Here is a 27,823-nt window from a genome sequence, read left to right on the forward strand (position 1 = left end):
AAAATCGGTGCTTTTGCGAGCGGCCGAATTTTGCAAACTGGCTCGCTTCAAATCCGCGCGCTTGGAAAATTTTTACGTAACTTGTATTAAATTTTGACAGAAAACAATTTAATAATATTACCATTATAATATACAGTCTGTTTACCACTGTATTTGTTTTTCTTGATAAACTTTTATATGTGAAATCTCATTTCTGAAGAAATAATATTACAAAAATGATACATATAATAATATATGAAATATATAACTATATTTTTAATTTTCTCATTGGTATATAAATATAATAATAATAATGTTACTTCTTATTATACAATATAAAACGTTTTCTTGTTGTAGTGACTATCCGTTTTGGATGTTGGAGAGCATCCAAAACGGATAGTCACCACAAGAAGCTACAAGAAGAAAAAGTTTTATATTGTATAATATTCTTATTGTACAATATAAAACTTTTTCTTCTTGTAGTGACTATCCGTTTTTGATGTTGGCGAACATCCAAAACGGATAGTCACTACAAGAAGAAAATTTTTAAATTGTATAATATTCTTATTATATAATATAAAACTTTTTCTTTCGCCAACATCCAAAACGGATAGTCACTACAAGAAGAAAAAGTTTTATATTGTATAGTAAGAAGTAACATCATTATTATTATATTTATATAACAATGAAAAAATTAAAAATATAGTTATATATTTCATATATTATTATATGTATCATTTTTGTAATATTATTTCTTCAGAAATGAGATTTCACATATAAAAGTTTATCAAGAAAAACAAATACAGTGGTAAACAGACTGTATATTATAATGGTAATATTATTAAATTGTTTTCTGTCAAAATTTAAAAGTTACGTAAAAATTTTCCGAGCGCGGATTTGAAGCGAGCCGGGCGATTTGCAAAATTCGGCCGTTCGCAAAAGCACCGATTTAAAAATAATTTTTAATAATTAAATGTAATTACATTTTATAATAATTCTTATTTTAAGATAACATAAGTCTTTCTTTAGTCAATGACTGCAAAATAATTTCTTAATTGCTATAAATAAATGCACTACGATTTAAGAAAAAAAAAACAATTATCTCGGCTTTAGTTAATTGTAGAAAATTTTTATTTTTTATAAATCTTCGTATCGTCTTCAGCAACAATAATCTGTAAGTTAAAAACTCAAAGGATATACAGGGCCGCTTCAGCTCTAAATGTTTATAACGAAATTTGCCCTCTTATTTTCAAACCCAAAAATTAGAGGTTTAAAAATTATTTACGCATTTATTTACATCAGAATATGAAAATATAACTCTTTAGAAGGAGATTGGATGTTTCACCAACTCTCTATGATTTTTTTTCAAAAAGTTATAGCCTTCGACATTTGACCTCTTGGGATAAACAATTTAAAATATCTAAGCAACAAATTTGTTAATCTGGCTTTACAACTTTTTTTATGTTTGGAATTGAAAGATCTTAATTTTAAAGCTTTAAAAAATATAAAAAAAATGATTTGTTCAATAAATAATGCAATTGTAATAAACGGCCATTTTGGACCTTTCGCAGGCTGTTTTGCAATAACCAATAAACGAAATTAAACTTACCATAGCTGAGATTGTAGGTTTTTAATTTACTACAACTTTCTATAAAAAAGTTTTTCTCTAAAATCAATATCCTAAGCTGCAAAATTAAAAATCTTTAAAAATTGCAAATTTAACAAATGAAAATCGCAATATAAAAAAAGCGCACAATATTTTTGGTTACATTTTAGTAGAAGTTATTCATGGCATCGTCCTTTACAACACCTGATAGGTTTCAAAAATTCCTGAATTATATCCTGAAATCGACCTATTTTTCACCCACAGCCTGGGGTAATACAAAAAAAAATACAATAAACAAAAAGACAGATATACAAAATCTTAGCATAATTTACTGCAATCTTTTTTAATTTATTTACCATTTCGGTCTAATGCTGTTCGGTCTAGTGAGGTTTCGGTAAAGTGCTTTTCGGTCTAATGAGTTCGGTCTACTGCTTTCGGTCTAATGATTTCGGTCTAATTGTCGTGTACCCCTTAAAACATCAGGAGGAATCGGCCGTAAGGCTATAACACTGATCTCAAACTTATATCTCCAATAAAAAGCAAAAGAACTATCCGAGATCTTCACAGTCAGAAAAGGAGTTACGACAGGGTTTCATATTGTCACCAGCATTATTTACCATTTAACATCTGTGGAGAGGCCTTGGACGAATCAAAAGATGGTAATGCAGTAAATGACCAACTTATAAACAATATTAGATATGCAGACGATACAGCAGTACTGGCAGATAGTGAGCAGAGTCTCCAAAGAATAATGGATAATGTTGTAGATAGAAACATGTAACAAACACGGGCTAAAATTAAATTGTGGAACAAAAATAACGATCATTAGTAAGAACACGAAAATCAACGCCCAAATTACAATATAGGATAAACCGTTAGAAATAGTGGAGAAAATGCTATTTGGGCTGCAGTATTAAGGGCTCCTGAGATCATAGCTACGAAATAAAAACTCATATTGAAATAAAAAAAATATGAAAAAAAAAAATTTTAAGAAACGCTTTTCTTTAGTTACTACTGACTAAAATGAAAAATATTATAAAAAAATCAACTAAAAAAAATAAAGAAAATTGAAAAAATCTAACACATTCATCAAAGAAAAGCGTGGCGCGTCTTCGTCGAATAAACGGTTTTCGCCCCACGCTTTTCTTTCGAATGTGTTAGATTTTTTCAATTTTTTTATTTTTTTTTAGTTGATTTTTTTTTATAATATTTTTCATTTTAGTCACTCGTAACTAAAGAAAAGCGTTTCTTAAAATTTTTTTTTTATATTTTTTTATTTTTTACTTTTTAGTCTTACACTTTTCAAACATTAAAATATATCGTCATGTTTCTTAAAATATGTATAAAACAAATGATGTACTAACATGAAAAGTAGTCGGAATCGGCAAAAAATTTGAAACTTTATTGTTTATTTATGAAGCATAACGTAAACAATTAACGTAAAAAAGTGAAATTATGTATAGTTCATATCATTAGCTACAAAACGTAAAAGTTTCAAGTTTTTACATTGTAAAAACAAGAGAATTTAAGCATTTTCCATTAAAATCGTTTTTTTTTTATTTAAACAATCAATAAACATAAAAACAAATTTTTATTGATTATTCGTGTATTGTTCCCGCGAATGCATTATGTCTGCAAATTTTCATTCATTTGCATTGGAGAAAAGGCACTCAAATTAACGTCTAAAGATTTGACGCAAACTATTGAACTAAAAAAAAGCGTTTAAAAACCAGAAGCTCTTTTAACTGTCTCAGGCAGATTATCTGCAATTTATCTTTAAGTATCAATATACGCATAATAATTCTTATGCCCGTATTCATAGTCGAGACTCAAGTCAGCGTCGATGCTCAAGTCCGACCTTGAACAAATTCTTATACAAATTTGTATACAAATTTTTTCAAGGTCGACCTTGAGCATCGACTCTGACTTGAGTCTCGTCTATGAATACGGGCCTTAGATGTTACGTCTTTAGTGTCCCCCTCTACGGAGTAGAAAGCTTGAGGAAGTCTTACAGAAGTTGCCATAAAACAATTAGAGGCATTTGAAATCTGATGCTACCGACGGACGTATACCGATGGGTCTCAAATATACACCAAACAACTAACAACTATTCCCACAAGACAAAGACATTATTAACACCGTAGAGAACAGAAAATTGGCTTAATTCGGCCACATTATGCATAATATTAAAAAAATGCCGACTTTTACAGTTGTTCTACAAGGCAAGATTGAGGTCAAGAGAGGTCCTGGACGTAGATGTATATCATGGCTGTCCAATCTTAGGAAATGGACTGGTCTAACGTGATCTGATATATCTCAAGCTGCTGTGAATAGAATAAGATGGGTCAATGTGGTCGGCAAGCTCACTAAAAGATGGGCAGCTTTAGAAGACGATTCGGCATGTTGTTGCTTTGTGGCATGTTATTGTTAAGTGGCCTAATTTATTCTCAAAAAGGATTTGTTTATATAGAGATAATAATCCTGTAGATGTAGCAATCGAGAACGTAAGCAAAGGCACCAATGCTTCGATAAAAAGTCAATACCATTTGGCACTAAACAACATAGATAATAAAATAGTTATTTATGATATGTGTTAAAAGTACAATTTTAAGGCACGCATGTGAAAGTTTGCAGAATGAGTGAAGCGAATTCTGCAATTCACATGAGTGCCTTAAAAATGTACTTTTTAACACGTATATCATAGGTACAATATTTTTTCTACAAACGTTATAAATTTATAAAATACAATATTTTTGTTAATTGCTGAAACCATGAAACCTATGACCCGTAAAAGGTAGAACTGGTTGTCTACACTCGAGGGGAATGTCTAAAAATTATTAGCGAAAATATTATACCGTTACATAAACTTATTTTTTCTACAAACGTGTTAAAAATGCAATATTACAGTTTAAATTAAATTTTAAAAAACCTTTTAAACCACCTTTTTCAAATTGCGCAAGATGTACTATTAATATTAATGTTAATAAATGAAATAGGTATATGTAAATATTTTGACGATTCACAATTTGACAATTCACTTTTAACTGCAGTGCCTTAAAAATTTTAAAGCACTAGTGCCTTAAAGTAGCATTTTAACGCTCCTATGGAGTGCTAAAAATTGCATTTTTAACACGGTTGTAGAAAAAATGCATTAATCGTAAAAAGAAAAAGGTTCCCGAATGTATGAAATAAAATTAATCAACACCAAGAAAATAAAATAATAAATAAAACATAAATAATATTTTTTGATACCACTGGTAAACGGTATTTATTTGTTATTTAGAAAATAGAAACTTCAAAATTGTTTTATTTACTTTTTAATATTATCTTTTGTTAACCTTTCAGAACTGTTACAAAGGTATGAAAATATTTACTCTTGGATGTCAAAATTATTGCTCTTCTGATTAAAAATAGTCTAAATATAAAACGAGAATTATGAAGATTAAGATAGTAATGCAAACATACTATTTTCCTTGAATATAGTTGTCAAGTTGGTATTATTTTTGAGAAACTGTATTGTATAGTTATTTTAATTACGTTTAAAGTAAAGAGTCGTACTTTCTTCTAGTTAAATTATTAATTAGTAACGAACCAAAAAAACCCTATACATTTTAAGGGGGGTATGATTTGGTTTGAAAATTTTTAAGTTTTCGATTTTTTTATTTTAAGTCAAGTACATAACTTCAAGAACACTATCTGAAAATTTCAGATTGATCGGAGCAAATTACCGGATATACAGCATGCTTAATATCCTCTAGCTTCAACTCATTTTGTAGCAGCTTCGCGTCAACGCGCTTGAGCGTAGTGAGAAACGTTCAACAGCTGTTCCCCTTCTATTTTGTAGATTACTCCGCGATCCAAAATCATATTCCGGTGTGCATCACTTTACGATCTAACAGATAAACAATAAGACAAATTGACAGAAGGAAAACTTTAAACGCGTGTTTCTCAAAACTGGTCTTTTAAGGGCGGTGGACATTGTAACTCACAAAATACTTGACCGATTCACATGAAATTTTGCATAGATTTTCTTTAAATATTTCGTGAGGTACCGCTGTCGAGATGTTTTTTGTTTTATGCTTATTTTTGTTTAACAATAATAAATATGTTGGTTTTCACCCTTTTTACACAAAATTTCCTTATTTTGACTTCTGAGTGATACCAAAAAGGCAAAAAACCGTTAAAACTCGAAACAATCGACAGCATTACCTCTAGAAACTCATAAGCTAATAAAATCTTTTTGAAGTATTTGTTTCAAATGATCCAATAACGAATTCAAATGTCCACCGCAGAATGCTTTTTTTTTAAGTTTGTGTAAAAATTTGCCACCGTTGCGCGTTGGCTTATTTTTCTATTTTTTTTTTCCTTAAATTTTTTTATTGAATATTCTTTGAATTATCTGAATATGTTTATTTGATTAAATAAAAATGTAATTTAATAAAGCTTATTTAATTAATAAAAATAAAATATTCCTGCCATAGTTAAAAAAAAACATTCACAAAAATGTGCTTGAAATGTTGATTCCAAACCATACCCCGCCCCCCTTAATTCACGTATTTTAAATTCAATCCTTCATAATAGGCCTGCATCCCGCGTACCAAAAAAAAGTTGATTAATAGCAAGCTGAAAATTTGTTAAGAGCTTAACGGTGTCTAGTCGGACAAACTTTGATGTACGGAAAGACTGGAACAGGGGAAGTTTTAATTGTGGAACAGGTTCAAAATTTGGAACGTCAGACTACGAAAACGTCCCATGTATTTTGTCGGACAGAACTTCCAATTGATCTATTACCCTTTCATTAAACTCTCATGCAAAAATCAGACTAGTATTTATCACCAACTGGGCAATTTAATAAGTCCGACACGTAGAACATGTCAAATGACAGGAATTATGACAGGTGATAGGTGGCAGTCTGATTTTTGCATGAGACTTTAATGAAAGGGTAACAAATCAATTGGAAGTTCTGTCCGACAAAATACATGGGACATTTTCGTAGTCTGACGTTCCAAATTTTTAACCTGTGTCACAATTAAAACTTCCCCTGTTCCAGTGTTCCTGTACATCAAAGTTTGTCCGACTAGACCCCGTTAAGCTATTAACAAATTTTCAGCTTGCTATTAATCAACTTTTTTTGGTACGCGGGGTCCAGGCCTATAATAGTTTTACATTTATTATTCGACGGCGTCCTACATTATTATAATCTGAATGAAAGTGTTTTTTAAACATCTCAAAATCTTAAAAAAAAAACTTTTAGTGACTCTTTAACAAATCCAATATTTAATAAAAAAGATCCAATCATTTATTTCATTTGAAAATGGCCGCTAGCGGAATAAGTGTTTACATTTACAATCGCTAAGAAGTAAAATAAAACCAGATCCGAGCGTGGAGTTTTGTTTTGCCAGCTTGAGGATTTTATTAAGATCAGTAGGATCTAGCATTTGGCTAGGCTGGGTCGAGGTTTCGACCCTTCAAGTATGGATTCCCGTTTGAGAGTTACTGTCCAAAAACTTACGTCGGTCAAACTGACAAACGCATAGCAGAACACAAAAGAGCTTTTCACATTTAAAATATAGATTGCATATCATTCTGAATGACCGACTTGAGACAAACAACTCAATCTATTCAGCTATATATTTTACAGTGGAGACACCTAGTAAAATAAATCACTTGAGAAAGGCACTCTGCCGAAACAGCTGTAGTGACTATGAGTTATAATAAATTTTGTGGAAATAGTGAAAACAAAAGTTTTCAGTGTTTTATTATTAGACAAAATGAATTTCCACCAAGTAGTGGTCGAATCCGTCAAGCTTTTTACTTTGTTCTCGTATTGCATTTAAATAGTAGCTAATTCTATACAGGGTAGCGCCAAAGTATGGAAACACGGTAAATTCTCGAAAACCGCTAGAAAGATTTTAATAGATTTTGGTGGGTGAGGGTCTTCTAATGAGTCCGATATTATAGCGGTAATTACATTGTCAAATCTTCCGTTTTTCTGGAAATCTAATGAACTTTCTTATTTCAAATAGAACACCCTGTATATTTTTTGCGTTTTGAAGTCCTTAAAAAATACTGATTATTTATTATGTTATATTCCCTATACCTACAGTCGGAAAAATGAAAGAATACCCATGAACGAACATACAGGGTAGCGAGAAAGTATGGAAACACGGTAATTTCTCGGAAACCGCTTGAACGATTGTTATAAGGTTTGGTGGGTAAGGGTATTCTAATACGGCAGATATTATAGTTGTAATTACATTGTTGTCAAATCTTCCGTTTTTTTTTGGAAATCTAATGAACTTTCTTATTTTAAAAGGAACACCCTGTATATTTTTTTGCGTTTTGAAGTCCTTAAGAAATACTGATTATTTTTTATGTGACATTCCCCATACCTAAATGCCATAATTTCGGAGTTATTGCTACATTTATTTAAAAAAAAATTAACAAATTATACAAATTTATTTTTTTGAACCGCGTAGATATTATTTTAGGTTCTTTGAGTTATTGGGAACAAAAAAGGTCTTTTGTCATTTTCCTCAAAAGTTAATCCTTTCCGAGTTATAAACAATTAAAAACTGAAAAAAATCGAAAAATGACGATTTTCTGGGTTCAAAAACATAAGTAAAAATATTATTTTTGAAACAATGAATTGCCTAAATTCAAGCTCAAACCTTATTTTATCAGATGCCGATAAGTGATTTGGTCTTATTTCATTCTAAAACATTATTTTTTAGTTGTTAATGATGCGCGATAGCCCGTCCTCTCATAAATATGAGCTTTATTAACAATTAAAAAAAAAACAATGTTTTGGAATAAAATATGCCAAAAATTCTTATAGGGATCTGATAGAAAAAGGTTTGACCTTAAATTTAGGTAGGTACTTCGTAATTTTTACTTGTGTTTTTGATACTTGAAAATCGTCATTTATCGATTTTTTTCAGTTTTAAATTGTTTATTACTCGGAAACGATTAACTTTTGAGGAAAATTACAAAAGACCTTTCTTGTTCTCAATGATCCAAAGAACCTAAAATAATGTCTACTTGGGCCGAAAAAATTGATTTTTATAAATTGTTAAATTTTTTATTTTTTAATAAATGTAGCAATAACTCCGAAATTATGGCATTTAGGTATAGGGAACATAACATGGAAAATAATCAGTAGTTCTGAAGGACTTCATAAGGTAAAAAATATACAGGGTGTTCTATTTAAAATAAGAAAGTTCATTAGATTTCCAGAAAAACGGAAGATTAGACAACAATGTAATTACCACTATAATATCGGTCGCATTAGAACACCCCTACCCACCAAAATTTATAAAAATCGTTCCAGCGGTTTCCGAGAAATCACCGTGTTTCCATATTTTCTCGCTACCCTGTATAAAACACGCTGTATTTTCCTGTCACCGTGTCACAAAGAAAATTGCCCAACGCAAGTACATGTATACTTGCGCTGGCCAATTTTTTGTATGACACGGTGACAGGAAAATACAGCGTGTTTTATATGTTCGTTCATGGGTATTCTTTCATTTTTCCTACTGTATATGCCATAATTTCGGAGTTATTGCTACCTGTATTAAAAAAAAATTTTTGAACAAATTATGAAAAACAATTTTTTCGGCCCGGGTAGACATTATTTTAGGTTCTTTGGATCATTGGGAACAAAAAAGGTGATTTTTAATTTTCCTCTAAAGTTAATCGTTTCCGAGTTATAAACAATTTCAAACTGAAAAAAATCGAAAAATGACGGTTTTCTAGGTTCAAAAACACAATATATAAGTCAACAATATTATGTTTGAAACTACGAAGTGCCTAAATTCAAGCTCAAACTTTATTTTAATTATTACCGGTAAGTAATTTGGTCTTATTTCATTTTGAAACATTGTTTTTTAGTTGTTAATGGAGCTTGATCGCTTGTCCTCTCATATGCGCTTCATGGACAATTAAAAAAACAATGTTTAGAATAAAAAGTGCCAACAATTCTTATAGGGAGCTGATAGAAGAAGGTTTGAGCTTCAATTTAGGTGTTTCGTAATTTCACAAATTATTTTTTTACTTGTGTTTTTGAACCTTGAAAATCGTCATTTTTCGATCTTTTCAGTTTTAAATTGTTTATAACTCGGAAACGATTAACTTTAGAGGAAAATTACAAAAGACCTTTTTTATTCCCAATGATCCAAAGAACCTGAAGTAATGTCTACCCGGGCCGAAAAAATTGATTTTTATAATTTGTCCAAAAAATTTTTTTTAATAAATGTAGCAATAACTCGGAAATTATGGCATTTAGGTATAGGGAATATAACATGAAAAATAATCAGTATTTCTCATGGACTTCAAAACCCAAAATATATATATAGGGTGTTCCATTTGAAATAAGAAAGTTCATTAGATTTCCAGAAAAAACGGAAGATTTGACAACAATGTAATTATCACTATAATATCGGCCGCATTAGAAGACCCTTAAATACCAAAATCTATAAAAATCCGGTTTCAGAGAAATTACCGTGTTTCCATACTTTGTCGCTACCCTGTAGATTAATGTCTAGTGGATATTTTTGTGAATTTTGCGTTTTGCGTGTATGTTGGAAGAACTTCCCGTCCCGTATACAACTGCCATATTTCAATGGGTGGATCATGAATATCCGTTGTGTATTCAATTGTTTTCATTTCTCTCTATACTTATCAGTTGTAATTATTTTTGACGTCACGCAACGTGCCAATAGTAGGTCCCTGTAGAGTCACACAAATAATAGCGAATTCGCATAAAATAATTAATATCCGAGTTTCAATTCAACACAGGTTATATCAAAACATCGAAAGGGAGAATAGACCAGGGCATTTTAGTCCAAGTAATAAGGCTTAAAATGGGACAAAACCTCGCAATTTTTACAGAATGGATCGATTTGCTTGAAAATTTGAGAATAAGTAGTGGATAGTTAAAGGATCAAAATCTATACTACAGTCGAACCCGCATATTGGAATAGCCTTCGTGCCAAGCAAAAGTATTAGTATAACCGGGATATTCTAATAACCGATCATTAGTGGCTAGTAAACTCGTTTCAGGACCTCAAATTTCTATTACTTAACCGGGATATTCCTATAACCGGTATTCTAATAAGCGGGTTCGACTGTATATGATGCCGAAAGGCGCTTTTGCCATGGGGGTGGTTGCCACCGCATCTCGGGGGTGGAAATTTTTTATTATATTTTGACCGCAAAAGTTGGTAAAAACATTCATTCTAAGCAAAAAACGTTCTATACATTTTTTTTATAAAATTAACAGTTTTCGATTTATTCGCTATCAAAAATGTTAGTTTGATATCGAAAAAATCAATGCTTTTAATAAGTTTTCTCCTAATAACTCCAAAAGTTTTCGTTTTATCAAAACAACTTTACTTAACAAAAATGTACCTTTTGAAAAAATAAACAAAACCGTTTTTTTTAATTTTCTTTAAGAACAAGAGTAATCGAGCTATACTTTGTTATATTTAAGCTCTTCTTCGTCGAATGCTAAATATTGTAGTTTTAAAGTCAAAATACGGGAAAACTATGCATTTTTCGAGAATAACTTGTTCAGATTAATTTAAAGTATTTAAAAATATCTATCTTCCGAAATAAAAAAAAGTATTTAGCTCAAAAATTCAGTGACTTATAATGAAAAAAATGTCAGTCCCTATTTTTTTCAGCGAAAAAGTGATTTGAAGCAACCCCCTAATCACCACCCTAATTAAAATTGGTCATTGACCTTATTTGGTCTTCTTTATTTATGTGTTATTAATAGGCTCTAGAAGTTTGACCGGCTTATAATTATTCCATATGAAATTGTAGCTTATTTAATTCCCAAGAACCTGGTTTGCAAAAACTTTTACTAACGCAAAAAATTCCGTGAGCTATTGACAATTTAAACTTGTAATAACATGCAAAAACCACCTTTACCAACCCTTTCAAGGTCACCTCTTTTTGCGAGTGAGGATTTTAAAAAGATTTAATATTAAGATTCTTATAGATCTTGTAAAAATCTACAAAATTATTTTTTACTAAACTTTCTATGATAAAAAATAAAAAAAGTTAAGGTTAAAAAATCAATATATTTTTTTGAAAAAAAAAAAGGAGAAATGCCATTGGAAGCATAATAATGTAAGTTAGCGGTGTTTTTAGTCATTGGCCTTATTGATTCTTCTTTATTTATGTATTATTAATAGACTGGCTTTAGACCTGTCAGTCTAAAGGTGATCTTATGTATTTGTTTAAAAAAATTGTTTAAACAATTTCTGCCCAAAAATTCCGTCCGGCACCCTTCAGATTTGTTTAAAGGGGACATTTTTGAATATGAATCCGCAGAGAAACCGAATTGGAAATGTTTTTCAGACGGGAGCGGTCTCACCACATGGACTATGTGCGTGAATAATGAAATAGTATTATTTTTATAAATTGGTAAATAGAGACTAAATCGTAATAACAAAATTAGTATTATTTTTATAAATTGGTAAATAGAGACTAAATCGTAATAACAAACTTCAAGCACTATCAGCAGTAAATGCTGGTGGTAGGTTAAGAGGATTTTATTATTAATTAATTTACGGAACTGTTTTGATCAATGTTTGTTTTTAGTTTTTGTTGTAAGTATATATTTTTTGACAATATCCTGAATCCGTCACTAAAAATTTTGGCGGCTGTCCGAGTTCTGGCACTACCTTCTTAAAGTGGTACGAGCAGACACTGTTATAAAGCTCCTAAACATACCATCTACCTGGTGTTCACGTGAATCGCACGTGAATTTATTTATGCTTTACGTGTCATAAAGTTAAATCAACTGTAGTTGCAATAAACGTCTTTTAACAGATCTAAATATTTGTAAAATGTAACTTCTTAAACAATGTACACAAATAAACAAGCAAAACAAATATTTCTTAATAGTTCTTGTTTTGATATTTTAGTGCACTTCGCTTAGTTTTCCAAATATTTATCTTTTGTCTATGGCAAAGTATGAAAATATCAGGTACCTACATACCTATATTATGGTAGGGGAGCCCAGCGGGGATTTTTGCAGTTACTCGAGCGCGTCAGATTATCATATGGGGAGAAACCTGGTACCCTGTACATGTACCTCTACCATATATTGGCTCTTAACACAGGGGAGTTCGTTAAGGGGGGCCCGAAAAAAAAAATCTATCCTTAAAAAAACTCGAAATTGTCAGATTAAGATAAGGTAAGTTAAGTACATGCAAAAGAGTGTATATTTAAAAAATCTGACGATTTGAGCCGGGCGTAAGGTAATGGGTGAGTCCCTAAGTTTCACAAGAAAAAAGCGAATATTTCGCGAAATGATTGACAGATCGAAAAACTAAAAAATATGTGCTCAATATTTTTTAAAAATCTATCGAATGATACCAAACACGACTTCCCACGGAGAGGGGTGGGGGGTAAATTTAATATTTTAAATACGAATCCCACGATATTTCGCGAAATGAACATCAGATCGAAAAACTGTAAAACACACTTATTCAATATTTTGAAAAATCTATCGAATCGCGCCAAACACGACCCCCCACGGAGGTGGGGTGGGGGGTTACTTTAAAATCTTAAATGGGAACCCTCATTTCTTATTGCAGATTTGGATTCCTTACGTAAAAATAAGTAACTTTTATTCGAAACATTTTTTCGAATTATGGATAGATGGCGTTATAATCGGAAAAAACGATTGTTGGAAATGGAAAATTAAATTAAAAAATGGCAAGCGCCCACTAAAATGAAAAACTTTACTTAACTTTTTTTGGTTTTAGGACCTACTCTTTACAACCCAATAGGTCCCCAAAGCGCTCGAGTGACTGCACATTTAGCATACTTTGCTCCCCTACTTAAAAACTACATTTCATAAAAAAAGGATGTATGTATATTAATTTCTGGTGAGTCTTAATGTCTAATAGAATGTATATGTCCATGGAATCCAATCAAATACTAGAAAAACCTAAACTTTGTACCTAGTAGCCAAAATTTTTTAAATCTGATTCACACTTTTATGATACGTTTCTATGAAACTGATGACGATACTTTCTACTAAATTTATGTACATATTTAAATTAATATGACGTATAGGAATCCCGGTAGTTTTATTAATACAGATACAGAGGGTAAAGGTACAATATTTAAAAAATTCAAAAATACCAGAATTTAGATTAGAGCTGAGTAAGACCTTTGATATACTATCTTGCAATATGGTCTTGAAAGCTAGACATTGAACAGGAACACCATATGAAATGCGGTGTTACAGGAGGATGCCTAAAATAGCATGAACACAGAAGAAAACGAACACGGAAGTATTGCGAGAAATGGGCAAAGACAAAGAATACGAGGAATACGAAATAATAAACACAATAAAAATAAGAAAGTTACAATATCTTCTTCTTCTTAAGTGCCGTCTCCTAAATAACTGCAAATAACTGTAGATAACTAAATTTTTTAATGTCAACTAGAAGCATTAAAATGTTCTAAAATTTTGGACCACATAATGGTTAAAAGAACTATTTGATACTTATTCATTTTCCTTTATAACATTTTGTACTACTATAACAGCATCAAATCTAACTGACCATCTAGTATACGTCTATTGTATATATGTTATAGTCAAAGCCCGAATATCAGGCACTCCTAGGTTTGACTAGGCAATCCTCAGGTCTGACTGACGATCTTAGTCAAAGCCCGAAATAAATTACAGTTTCGGCCTTTGACTAGTCAAACCTAGGAGAGACTAAGCTGGTCAGGCAAAGGTCGAAATTTAATTTTTTGAAATCGGGGTTTGACTGGTCAAACCCCGATCAGCTATTAAAATGTCGTAATTTGTTAGATTAGGTTTAATAAAACGTCATTTTTTAATTTTAATGTTTATTATTTTTATATTTTCGTAATTAAAATAAAATAAATAGTGTTTATTCTCACATGTTGAGGCATTATGGCATTTAGAGTTGCACAATACGTTAGACCTTTTTTACACTTACATAATTTTGAAGAGCATTTCTTATTGCAGTAGCATTTTATAAAGCCTTGTCCTCCAAATTTAGAATCTGGAACATCTTCGAAATTAAGAAAATTCTCTTTGCATTATCTTATTTTATTTCTTGAAAAAATGTTTATTGTTCCGTATTTTGTACCAACTTTATATAAACCGTCAATTGTTTTAGCTTTTATGATACCCAAAATATTTCGAGCATCTCCTTTGGCTATACAAAAGCTGGGGATAGGTATTGTTACACAGACAGAAAAGATTAAAATAAATATAGGAAAGGTGATTGAAGGTCTTCATGCCCAGGCTAATACTATGAAACAATTAAATGAAAAAAAAAATCCTCCAATTTCGATCGGAATAACTGTAACAATACCTATCCCCAATTTTGATAGAGCCAGAAGAGATGCTCGAAATATATTGAGTATCACACAAGATAAAAGAATTGACGGTTTATATAGAGTTGGTATGAAAATATGGAACAATAAACAAACTTGTTTCAAGAAATCAAATAAGAGAATGCAAAAAGAATTTTCTTAATTTCGAAGATGGTCCAGACGTTAAGTTGTCTCTAAGAGAAATGAGTACAAAAGATTCTAAATTTGGAGGACAAGGCTTTATAAAATGCTACTGCAACAAGAAATGCTCTTCAAAATTATGTAAGTGTAAAAAGGTCTAACGTATTGTGCAACTCTAAATGTCATAATGCCTCAACATGTGAGAATAAACACTATTTTTGTAATTTTAATTACGACAATATAAAAATAATAAAACATTAAAATTAAAAAATGACGTTTTATTAAACCTAATCTAACAATATACGACATTTTAATAGCTGATCGGGGTTTGACTAGTCAAACCCCGATTTCATAAAATTAAATTTCGACCTTTGCCTGGCCAACTTAGTCTCTCCTAGGTTTGACTAGTCAAAGGCCGAAACTGTAACTTTATTTCGGGCTTTGACTAAGATTGTCAGTCAGACCTGAGGATTGCCTAGTCAAACCTATAATTCCGTTCGCAATTTGTTAAGAGCACGAAATGAGGGTCAATGCCATAAAACGGCCGTAAGTGTCGTAAAATCATAGGCGGAGGTTCCTGAGGTATTTATTAATGTGTTTAAAATCAAAATGTTTATCAATATTCTATTTTGAATAAAATAACGTTTTTAATAATTATTTACTTAGCAAAAAAAAAAATTAAAACGTTCAACGCTAATGTTTGATAATTTAACCGTTACAAATTTTGTAAATAAGATTATCTTTAGAGATCTCTTTGCATATTTCAATACTAAACCTTCAATGTACATTATTTAATATTAAGACGTGACTTATGAAGAAACTTAAAATTTTGACTTCTGTACAAGTACACTGATTCACATAATAGCTCAGGTCACGCTCCGCTCACGGTCAGCTCAAGCCACGATCAAAATATTCTCTCGGAGAAACCACGCAGTCAAAAAAAAAGGGCCGGAACTTGACCGTCGTGTTTAGTGCGGACAGCATGATTAAGATGCGTGTAATGGGGAATTCTGACGACGAGGTCGAGGCGCGTGTTGAAGCGAGATTCAAGTGGGTCCTAATTTAAACGTCGGCAAAGAGAGATATAATATTATATAATAGTGGAAAAGAAAGAGAACGCAGATACCCTACAAGACGGTAAAATTAGTAATATTTACACTTTGTGATAAAATGTCCCGAATATGTCCCGAAGAATACAGGCAACCAAAAAGTTGACTGCTCTCAGTGGTGGAGATAAAAATATTAGTTGGTTTTTTTAATTCTCACAATGATAAAAATTAGAACAAAACGTAGTTTGACCATAAAATTACCACGCCACTGATCATACCCTCGGCTGACAAGACATCCACACTATCCGCAGGCTAATAAATTTTAGCATTTGGTGTTATTTTAAGGGTCATAAATACCAAATTTTGACAGAAATTTCTCTATCTATTCTTACGTTTAATCTTTTTCACGTTGGGTTGAATTCCGTCTTCAGTTTTTATCCTTTTCTGTTACATTTTTTTATTTCACTCATAGTGTCGCAACACGCTCTGTCAGTTTTCCTCTTAAGAATAGTTGACCGAACCTTGAGCTGAGCGTGAGCGAACCGTGACCTGAGCTATAATGTGAATCAGCCTTCCAATACCTTTGGAATTCATACCTGAAGCTGAAGAAAGGTATAGAGATACCGTCTTTGGCGCTTTGGCCTCGCCTCTATAGTTTATATTCGAAACTTGAATTGAAAGGGTGTTATTAGGAACGAAAACAATTTTTTTGTTTAGTACGTTTTTGACCGCATTTAATCGAATATTAATTTCTTTTGCGAATTTTGTGCAGTGCGTGAGTAGTGTTTTTGAAGTTATACTTCTTTACGATCGTGAGTGAAATTTTTTAATTCCCTGGCGCAGGCGCATACAGACAGTATGTAGTTCGTTGCTAATCTTTCAAGATAGGTATGTATATATCAGCGCAAATAAGTCATTAAAAGAATATATTAGTGTTTTTAGTAAATGTATTATTTATTATAATTTTTGTGTCTTTGGATTTGTCTTCGTCGGTAGTAAGATAATAAAATATCTAGGTATAACATTTTTATACTTCACTTGATCTATTTGTCACCGTGTTGTGTAATTATATCCGAGACGTTACTGGTTACTTACAAGGGGCTCGATAGCTTGGTTAGTAGAGCATTGAACCAGAGATCGAGAGGTCCCGGATGATTCATATTTTTTTTTTAATTTTTGGTTGTTTTAATAAAAAATTTTTGAAAGTGGTAGGTAAGAAAGTTAGTTTAATACTTAAATAAAATACAACTAACCTGTTAAGTATATTATTTATTTCGTTGAAATTATATAATACGTACGTACAAAGTACACACACATTCTTTTTTCCATATTCCTACAAACATATACTTACCTTTCGTTCGTGCTTGTTTTTGTTATTGCTTGCGATGGCTTCATCATCATCAACGTCATCAAGTTTTACACCGGTGCTATTGCGTACAGTCAGTAAGTCTGTCTATTCACCAAGAGAGAAGACTATTGTTCTGAACGTTCACGATGCTCTGGTTTTTCAGAATCCCACAAACACTGTTCGGAACATAATCGAGAGTTGTGCCAACACGACGCTCGTAGCAGCGTTAACAATATATAGGTTCCTATCAGAAAGAAAAAAACAAGGTATAACTAACCTAAACACAAATGAACACTTGAAGAGGGGAAAAAGCCTGTTGAAATTAATGAATTTGCCAAAAATATTATTCGAAGGAAAATTCACGGATTTTTTTTCAAAAAGGAAATACCCAACCTTAACAAAATTTTACAAGAAGTTAAAGACGATCCTGATTTGCCTAATATCGGACGAACCAAACTGTGGGAAGTTTTAAAAGAATTAAATTTCCGGTGGGAGAAATCAGACCGAAAATCAGTTTTGATTGACCGCGAAGAGATAATATGTTGGAGAAGACATTATCTAAGATCCATACGAAAATTCCGGGCTGAAGGAAGGCCAATCTACTATCAGGACGAAACTTGGGTAAATGCAGGTCATACTCTAACAAAAATTTGGTCAGATAAAAATATATTAAGCTCCAGGCAAGCGTTTATAGAAGGTTGGTCTACTAGTATTTCCCCACCCTCTGGTAAAGATAGTAGATTAATAATTTCTCACCTTGGCAGTGAAAAAGGATTTCTTATGGACGGTTTGTTGGAATTTCAATCCAAAAGCACAAAAGATTATCACGAGGAGATGACAGCTGATGTTTTCGAAGAGTATTTTGAGCAGATGATTGAGCATATACCACCAAATTCAATTATAGTATTAGACAATGCACCTTATCATTCAAGACTAGTAGAAAGACTTCCAACGACTGCGTGGAAGAAACAAGATGTCCTTGACTGCCTGAGGAATAAGTCTCTGACTTACGAAGATGGAATGGTTAAAGCGGAACTTTTAAAAATTGCCCGGCAACACAAATCTAAGTACAAGAAATATGTAGTTGACAAAATGGCGGAAAGGCGAAACATCACAGTCCTTAGACTTCCACCCTACCACTGTGAAATAAATCCAATTAAACTCATTTGGGCCCAAAATGAAAGGTTATGTGGCTAGAAAAAAATACATCATATAAAATACAAGCTGTGCGTGAATTGTTATATGAGTCTTTAGGACATATTACAGAACAAAACTGGCGAGATGCCGTAAGACATGTAATGGAAGAAGAACAAAAAATGTGGGATCTTGACAACATAATTGATGCGACTGTAGAGATACAACCGATAATTATTAACCTGCAAGACGACTCGGATTCCGAAGATGATCCTGTTTATTTTGAATTTGAATAGTTTTGTAATCGTAATTTAGTTTAGTCATATAGTCGAAAAAAAAAGTGAGTTACCTGGAAAGTTTTCCGGGAGTTTTAAAAATTGGTTATTTTGTGGATTTTATGCCCTTTTTGAATTTCAACTTTGCTACGTCGTATCTCCGCCGCTCGCGCCGCCATATTGAAAATGTGGCGCCAAATAACAGTTTTTTTGGGAATACATCCTTTCCGACGCATTTTACGAAAAAATCATTTATGCACAAAATGAAACTAGAAAAAATGTCCTACTAAATTTCGGTCTGCGATATCTCGATCGATGCTTAGGACGAAGTCGTTCCTGGTATATCAGGAACTGCAAAACGAAGGAGATTGCTCTAAATTTGTAAATTAATAAATACATCATATGTGGATTAGGCCTACAGGGGAAACCACAATAAAAAAAACGCGCCGCTTACTCTACCAATGAGTTTTTTTTTCAAAACGTCTATTGAAATATATTTTGCAGCGCTCGTACGCCAAATACGATTAATTTTATGAAAAAATTAAAATTATGTAAATTGTGGGAAATTTTTTCTAGTTTAATTTTTTACATAAATGTTTTTTCGTAAAATGCGTCAAAAAGAAGATATTCCCAAAACACTGTTATTAGGCGCCATTTTTTAAACATGGCGGCGGAGATACAAGGTAGCAAGGATACAAGGTAGCATATAAGGTACCGAAATCCATTAAATTACCAATTTTCAAAACTCCCGGAAAACTTTCCAGGTAAAACTACCAAATGATTGGACTAATTTGTATAATTTAAAAATAGGTATTAATTAAATAAATGTACATATGTTTTACAAATTGCAAGTAACTTTTTATTTTTGAATTGTTTATTTTTGAATAAAATATAGAAATTTTATTAAAACAAAAATACAATTTACCTACGTAGTTACCGTTTAAAAAATATATTTATTTAGTTTAAATAAAAAATGTTTTAATTATATACTCTACGGCCCTGGTCAATCATCTGCACCCAAAATATACCTACATAATCCGATTTAACTTTTACAGGTCTATTGTATTCCTTCAGATACAAGGTGGGTTAGTCGAAAACATCTTAAACTGCCAGTTTTAGGTTGGATTCCGTTATTATAAATCATTTTGCCTACCCTCTCTGTATTTAAGCCCACTAATGAGGGTTAAACTTGTACGTGCCTGTACTGAGCTCTTAAGAAATTGCGGACACACATTAGGAGTGCCTGAAATTCGGGCTTTGACTATAACATATATACCATCCATGGTATGCCATCTAGTATTCTAAGTATTTTAAGTGACATTTCGCAACAACTTGTTATTAGCAGTCCATTTACTCACGGTTTGTGCTCCGAATAGAAGAACCGCTTGGCTTGACATTAAATTTGGTATATGTACACATAACTAACAACTAACATGTCAAAGAAAAAAAGTAATATTGTGCTGATGTGTTATTTTGCCCTAAGGATGAGTACCACCCCTTCGAGGGTAAAAAACACGTTCAAAATAAGTGCAGAAATGGATAAACTGATTTAATCTAAGTAACTTTTGATCTATAGAGTTTTTTCAATAAGTCAATACTTTTCGAGTTACTTGCAAGTGAATATGTTAATTTTTCAACAAAAAAAATACGTTTTTAGCCGGTTTTTCGCAAATAACTAAAAAAATAAGTATTTTATCGAAAAAATATTCTTAGAAAAAATATAGCGTAGGTATACAAAAGTAAAAATAATAGTGTATGTATGAAGTATGTAGATCCAGTATAAGCAGAGCTGGAGCAACCAAAAAATTAAGCACTTCTCGGTGAAAACTCATTACCACTTTTTTAAAGTGTTTTTTCAAAATAAGTTAAAAATTATTAGTGATACCAAAAATACTCAAAAATCGAGAGTAAAAAATATAGGTTTTGCTTTTCTAAATACGTTGGATTTTTTGTTTTACTGTAAGACAAAAATTGGTTAGGATATGACTGTTCAAAATTTGCATACACTCGTGATTAGTGACTTGTTCAAGTTCAAGCCCTTTCTACTACCTCATAAATAAGCACTTTATACCGACAAAATTTTCAGAGCATATAAAAAATGCATAAGTAAAGTAGCATGTGAAGCGGTAACGATTAATTTTCCCGATTTTTGATTAATAACGAATAATACCTTTTTACTCAAAAAAGGGATTAACTTTATTTTGAGCGTATCTTGCTTACTTTTAATGCCAGAAACTTTTTTAAAATACAAAAATTAAGCTTTTTTTTATACACTTCAAAATTGCTTCATTTTTTGGTTATTTCACGTTGAAATATTCGATTTGGAATTTGACGAATAAGAACCTAGTCTTCATTAGTTACAACTCTGCTTTTACTGGGTCTAGAAACTTCACACATACACCATTTTTTTTCACTTTTTTATAATATGCTATATTTTTACTAAGAACATTTTTTCGATAAAATACTTACTTTTAAGTTATTTGCGTAAAACCGTCTAAAAACGTGTTTTTTTTTTGTTGAACAATGAACATATTCACTCGCAAATAACTCTAAAAGTACCTATCGACTTAGTGAAAAAACTCTATTGAACAAAAGTTGCGTAGAATTAGTCAGTTTATCCACTTCCGGAAGTATTTTGACCATATATTTTTTTCATCCCCGAGAAGGGGTGAACTTAACCTCAGAGCAAAACCACACATCGACATAATATCACTTTTTTTTCTTTGACATGTTAGCTATGTGTATGCCAACTTTCATGTCAATCCAAGCTCTTCTTTTAAAATCAAAGGTTCTTTAAAATCCGGAGGTTTTGCAATATTTTACCGTGAGCGAATGGACTATAAGACCCATCGATGGGTAGAAATTGAAAAAAAAAACGAATAGTTCTTAAGCCATACCAAAATAATTAACAGCTTTTAAGCAAAATTTGCTTGCAAAATTGATTACCAAATTGAGGGAATGATTAGAACATGGAATATAAAATTCCGCTGGAGATAACTGCTTAATTTTGGTTTGAAGTCGGTTGTGCTTTCCTGACATATTTGAAAGAAGATAAAACAAAAAACTGGGTTTGATTGGAAATCATAAACTAACCATTCTCTTTTTTCTTTGTCTCCGTTAGCCCTATTTGATTTATTTAACATTTTACATTTTTTTTTTAATTACTGCTTAAATAATTCAATATTAATGCATTTGAGTGAAACGCGGGCCGCATCAAGTGCGCGGGCCCTTAGCGGCCGCCTAGTCCTCCTCCTAATGGTTAATCCGGCGCTGCTTTCAAGTCCATATTGCAGTATCAAGAACACGTAGCATCTCACAGTTCTAAGCTAAGGTCTTTGTTGTAGAGAATTGTTTCCATTTTGTCAAACTCATTTCTTGCTATTTCTATCCTGGTCCTTATTTCTGTTGTTTGATCATTACAGTATCTGGGACACGTAATGAGTGGACAGCATGACAGCAATATGTAATGCTTAGACTGATAATACACGGAAAGATAAGACGACGAAGGAGTAAGTATAGGAGGAAGGAGACTGTCATGGTTGAAGTATTTAAGGGACTGGTTTAAATGCAGTTCTATAGAACTTTTCAGAGCAGCGGCAGATAGAGTAAAGATAGTGATGATGATATCCAACCTCCCATTGGGAGACGGAACTTAAAGAAAAAAAATTCAGATAATATAGAAAAGAAAGATGTAGGTATTACCTACATTACAAAATTTATCAAATTTTTTTCCAAAAACCTATACATAGTTTCCAACCAAAGACTTAGAGCGTAGGCGCAAAATTTCGGGCCAACACTTTTTAAATTCATTAATTTTTGTGGAATCCTGAGAACACTAATTATTACAAGTGTTTTTGAAAAATTTTAAACGCAGAATGAAAGATTACATTATTACTGAGGGCCGACAGTCCCTGAAATCTAAAATATTTTATTTTAATAAGTTACAGGGGTGAAAAAAAGAGAACGTTGGGTGTGATTTTTAATTTCAAATATCTCATTCAAAAGAAACTTTATGTTTATTCTGAGGGACTTTCGGCACTCGGTACGGTAATAATGTAGGTAATCTTTCATTCTGCGTGTAAATTTTTCAAAAATATTTAGATAGGTACCTATTAGTTTTTTCAGGATTCGAAAAAAAAATGATTGCGTTTAAATATATTGGTCCGAAATTTTACGCCTACGCTCTGAGCAAAAGGAAAAAATTGATCTAAAATAAATAAACGTAATCAGTGAAGATATAGGTACTTATAGTAATATAGTGATAAGATGTAGGTACATATTATGTCTTATACAAATCTACAAATGAATGGTTAAAACGTTAAAAGTTAAATGGTAAAAATTAAAATTAATTATTATAGAATTTCTACCGTCTACATGGTTCCCGTCGTCCATTACTAGGGTGTTTTACAATGTATAACTACTTTTGCGATATAAACGGCCATTATAGTTTTATTACTGAACGAAAAATGTATGGACTTAGTCCAAAAAAAAAATAATAGACTACTTACTTATTAAAAAATATCACAGTCTTGCTATCGGCACCGGTTCAGTTAGGAATTAAGAATTAATAATACTATTCCTTTTAAAGTCTTAAAGATACTCGAAGAACACGCAATATAAAGTGTGTATTAAACTTAAAAAACCATTTCCCATTTCACAAAAATTGGTTTTATCACTGCGAAAATGCACTGAAGAATGATGAATTATCGTGTCTTGTCATGAAACATGAAACCAAAACAAATGGTTGTATACATGCGGTTTATGTAAGGTTAGATCACGCCGGTCAGAAAATAATCGACGTTGCCAAGTTTTCAAACAAATTTTAAACGTGAATCCATCAATCACGTGAACTTTGATGGGTTTGTTTCTGTGTACTTTGTGATAATGTTACTGATTGTATAAGGCTGTCCAGAAACTTTCCCGACAAACGAATACCGGATATTCTTAAGGTAATTTTAAGACAATTTAACTTAATCCACCTAGTCCTAAAATGCTTCCTGAGGGAGCTAGAGCTCTTTGAAGATGGCGTCTGGGAATTAGTTTTTCTGTGATTGTAGATTTTAAGAGATTTTAAAGACTGTGTATTTTACCGATTTAAAGTAATAGTAACTTTTAGTACTAGAATACCTCATAATTTAATCATCAAGTGTCAAAAATGCTTAAAAATTAAAGACAAAAAAGTTATGCGATAAAATAACCATTGACCTACCCAAAACGGACGCATATGACCGGTACTAAATTTTCGCAACTAAGGAAATCGATTTATCTCTGGAAGGTAAATAAACGTACCAGTTTTCGTTTCTCTAAATAGTTTTTTTTTCAAATTCAACAAACGAAAAAGATTCAAATTGATTTTTATCGAAAACGGTGCATCCGACTTAAAGCAAGAGTACCTTTTAGTACTAGAATACCTTAAAATTTACTAATCCAGTATAAAAATGCTTAGAAGTTAAAGATAAAAAAGTTATACGATAAAATAACCGTTACCCAACCCAGAACGGGCGCCTATGACCGGTACTAGAAATTCGTAATTGATGTAATTGATTTATCTCTCCAAGATAAATAAGTGTACCAGTTTTCGTTTTTCTAAATAGAAACGTTCTGGAGATATTTAAACAAAACTAATTCCATGACGCCATCTTCAAAGAGCCCTATCTCCCTTAGGAAGCATTTTCGGACTAGGTGAATTGGGTTAAATTGTCTTAAAATTATCTGACGAATCTCCAGTCTTCGTTTGTCGGTAGAGTTTCTGGACACCCTGTATAATGTGTGCTACTCGTATGCAGATATGTGGAAACATCATTCATTCATTATCAGCCTCTCTCAATCCACTTCTGGACATAGGCCTCCTCTGTTTGTCTCCAAAGTGTTCTATCTTGTGCTTTCTGTATCCAGTTTTTTGTTGTCTTACGTAAGTCGTCTTGCCATCGTGTTGGTGGTCTTGCTCTGCTACGTTTATCGGCTCTTGGTCTCCATCCAACTAGTTTGCGAGTCCATCTTCCGTGCTTCATTCTGGCAACGTGTCCAGCCCATTTCCATTATAAGTTACAGCTTCTTTCAATGACGTCTATGACTTTGGTCTTGGCTGGTAGATCTTCGCTTCTAATCCTGTCTCGCAGAGTGGCCCCTATCATTGATCGCTCTATTCTTCTCTGCGCTACTCTTAGTTTTTGTGCGTTTTTCTTTGTGAGCGATAATGGTTCTGCACCATAGGTCATCACCGGTAGCACGCATTGGTCGAAAACTTTTTTCTTCATATTACTTGGAATGTCACTCTTTAAAACGTTCCTAAGAGCTCCGTATGCTGCCCATCAGGCACGTAGCCAGAATATGTGCTTGAGGGGGGTCCAAACACAACTCAAATGTTTTGTTAGATTAGATGTAAGAGGGCAATAAGTGATAAGATGGTAGACGATAGTTCATCGTCAGCCTCTCTCCATCCACTGCTGGACATAGGCCTCCCTTGTTTGTCTCCAAAGTGTTCTATCTTGTGCTTTCTGTATCCAGTTTTTAGTTGTCTTTCGTACGTCGTCTTGCCATCGTGTTGGTGGTCTTCCTCTGCTATGTTTATCGGCTCTTGATCTCCATTCAACTAGTTTGCGAGTCCATCTTCCGTCCTTTATTCTGGCAACGTGTCCAGCCCATTTCCATTTTAGGTTACAGCTTCTTTCAATGACGTTTATGACTTTGGTCTTAGCTCGTAGATATTCGTTTCTAATCCTGTCTCGCAGAGTGGCCCTTATCATTGATCGCTCCATTCTTCTCTGCGCTACTCTTAGTTTTTGTGCGTTTTTCTTTGTGATCGATAATAATGTTTCTGCACCATAGGTCATCACTGGTAGCACGCATTGGTCGAAAACTTTTTCTTCATATTAGCTGGAATGTCACTCTTAAAAACGTTCCTAAGAGCTTCGTATGCTGCCCATATTTGTACTATTCTTCTGGAAACTTGGGTTGTTTGATTGTCCTTACCTATCTTAATTAAGTATTGAAAAAATATTCAGAATATTCAGGTAGACGGTAAGGTATTGACAAAATATTCAGAATAAATTTTACATCCATATGCAAAATTTAAAAAAAAACTATTTTATTATTTTAAAAATTGCAATTTGTTGTTATTATCTCATTTCATTAAATAATATTTTTAAATTCAATAAAATAATATTTTAATCGAGTAAAACTTATATTATTTTTAAAAAATTTCAAATTACTTTTACTATAATAAGTATTTACTACTTTAATAAGATATAACATCTATATGACCACAATCTCACCCTAGTAAGTTGTTTTTAATACCTAATTTCACCATTGTATCTTTAATATCATTTTAGCGTCCCTGATGATATTGAAATAGGTATAGGATTCCATAGAAAAAAGTACATCATCTGGTCTTCCATTCAGCTGTCTACTCAATAATATTTGGTTATTTGATATATCTGGCTTTTATTCAATATTCCAATGAACGGGCCAAAGAGCCAATTTGTAAATGTTTGGAAAAATCTTTATTACAATGTTCCATTACGTGGAAACTTCGATATTTGATTCCAAAGATGACATTGTATTACAGTTACACCATAACATATATTCAGCTTTTATTGCTATAAAAGGGAAGTGTCGTGAAAGTAATAGGCAGACAAATTTTCTAGCAATTTTGATTTTTCTGTAGAGGCAAATCCAGGTAAAAGAAATTGAAATGCTGATACATATAGTATCTATTCAATTTGCTGATATAATACTTTTTTATAATACATTTTTAGCAAATCTGATTTTGAAATTGGATAGAGGTTGATCTGTACACTGAATAACAACAGAAATAAACCTAGTACACAATAAAAATAATTTTGTTCGCTTCTCAAAAATAATAATATTATCTTGGGGATAAAGTCGCTGCCTTGGTACCAAAGCTGTGGCAGTTTTGGGAGGGGTCCGGACCCCATGGAACCCCCTTTGGCTACGTGCCTGCTGCCCATCCTTGTATTATTCTTCTGGATACTTCGGTTGTTTGATTGTCCTTACCTATCTTAATTTCGTGACCCAGATAATATATACAGGGTGTCAAGAAACTCTACCGACAAACGAAGACAGGAGATTCTTCAGATAATTTTAAGATAATTTAACCCAATTCACTTAGTCCGAAAATGCTTCCTAAGGGAGCTAGAGCTCATTGAAGATGGCGTCTTGTAATTAGTTTTTCTTAAATACCTCCAGAACGCTTCCATTTAGAAAAACAAAAATTTGTACGCGTATTTATCTTCAAGATATAAATCTAATCCATTCATTGCAAATTTCTAGTACCGATCATAGGCGTCCGTTTTGGGTAGGACAACGGTTATTTTATCGCATAACTTTTTTATCTTTAACTTTTGTGCATTTATGACACTGGATTATTAAATTGTGAAGTATTCTAGTACTAAAAGGTACTCTTGTTTTAAGTCGATAGGACACACCGTTTTCTAGAAAAATCGATTTGAAAATTTTTTGCTTTTTGAATTAAAAAAAAAAATTAAAAAAAAAACTGTTTAGAAAGACGACAAATGGTACATTTATTTATATTCCAGGGATAAATCGATTTCATTAAATGCGAATTTCTAGTACTGGTCATAGGCGTCCGTTTTGGGTAGGTCAACAGTTATTTTATAGCATAACTTTGTTGTCTTGAATTTTTGAGCAGTTTTGACACTAGATTATTAAATATGAGGTATTCGAGTACTAAAAGTTACTCTTACTTTATGTTGGTAAAATACTTCGTTTTTTGTTGAAAAGTTCTTTCAATTATTTTTCAAATTCCAAAAACGAAAAACTTTCAAATCGATTTTTCTAGAAAACGGTGTGTCCTACTGACTTAAAGCAATAGTACCTTTTAGTACTAGAATACCTCACAATTTAATAACCCGGTGTCAAAAATGCATAAAAGTTA

The 27,823-nt window shown here is 32.2% G+C and overlaps 2 protein-coding genes across 2 annotated transcripts in view; one reads left to right on the forward strand and one right to left on the reverse strand.

The window, feature by feature from the left end:
- LOC126881110 (uncharacterized) overlaps positions 1-23,666 on the reverse strand; it is a 65,166-nt gene extending 41,500 nt beyond the window's left edge. The window contains exon 1 of the mRNA XM_050645155.1: positions 23,415-23,666. The gene's annotated coding sequence lies outside the window, so the exon portion shown is untranslated. The remainder of the gene's footprint in view (positions 1-23,414) is intronic.
- LOC126882507 (uncharacterized) lies at positions 12,859-18,694 on the forward strand. The gene is made up of 2 exons (XM_050647474.1): positions 12,859-12,862; positions 17,799-18,694. Exons 1-2 carry the CDS (start codon positions 12,859-12,861, stop codon positions 18,692-18,694), a joined length of 900 nt encoding a protein of 299 aa, XP_050503431.1.
- Positions 23,667-27,823: the final 4,157 nt, after the last annotated feature.

The sequence above is a fragment of the Diabrotica virgifera genome, chromosome 3, assembly GCF_917563875.1.
Source record: "Diabrotica virgifera virgifera chromosome 3, PGI_DIABVI_V3a".
NCBI classification, from domain to species: domain Eukaryota; kingdom Metazoa; phylum Arthropoda; class Insecta; order Coleoptera; family Chrysomelidae; genus Diabrotica; species Diabrotica virgifera.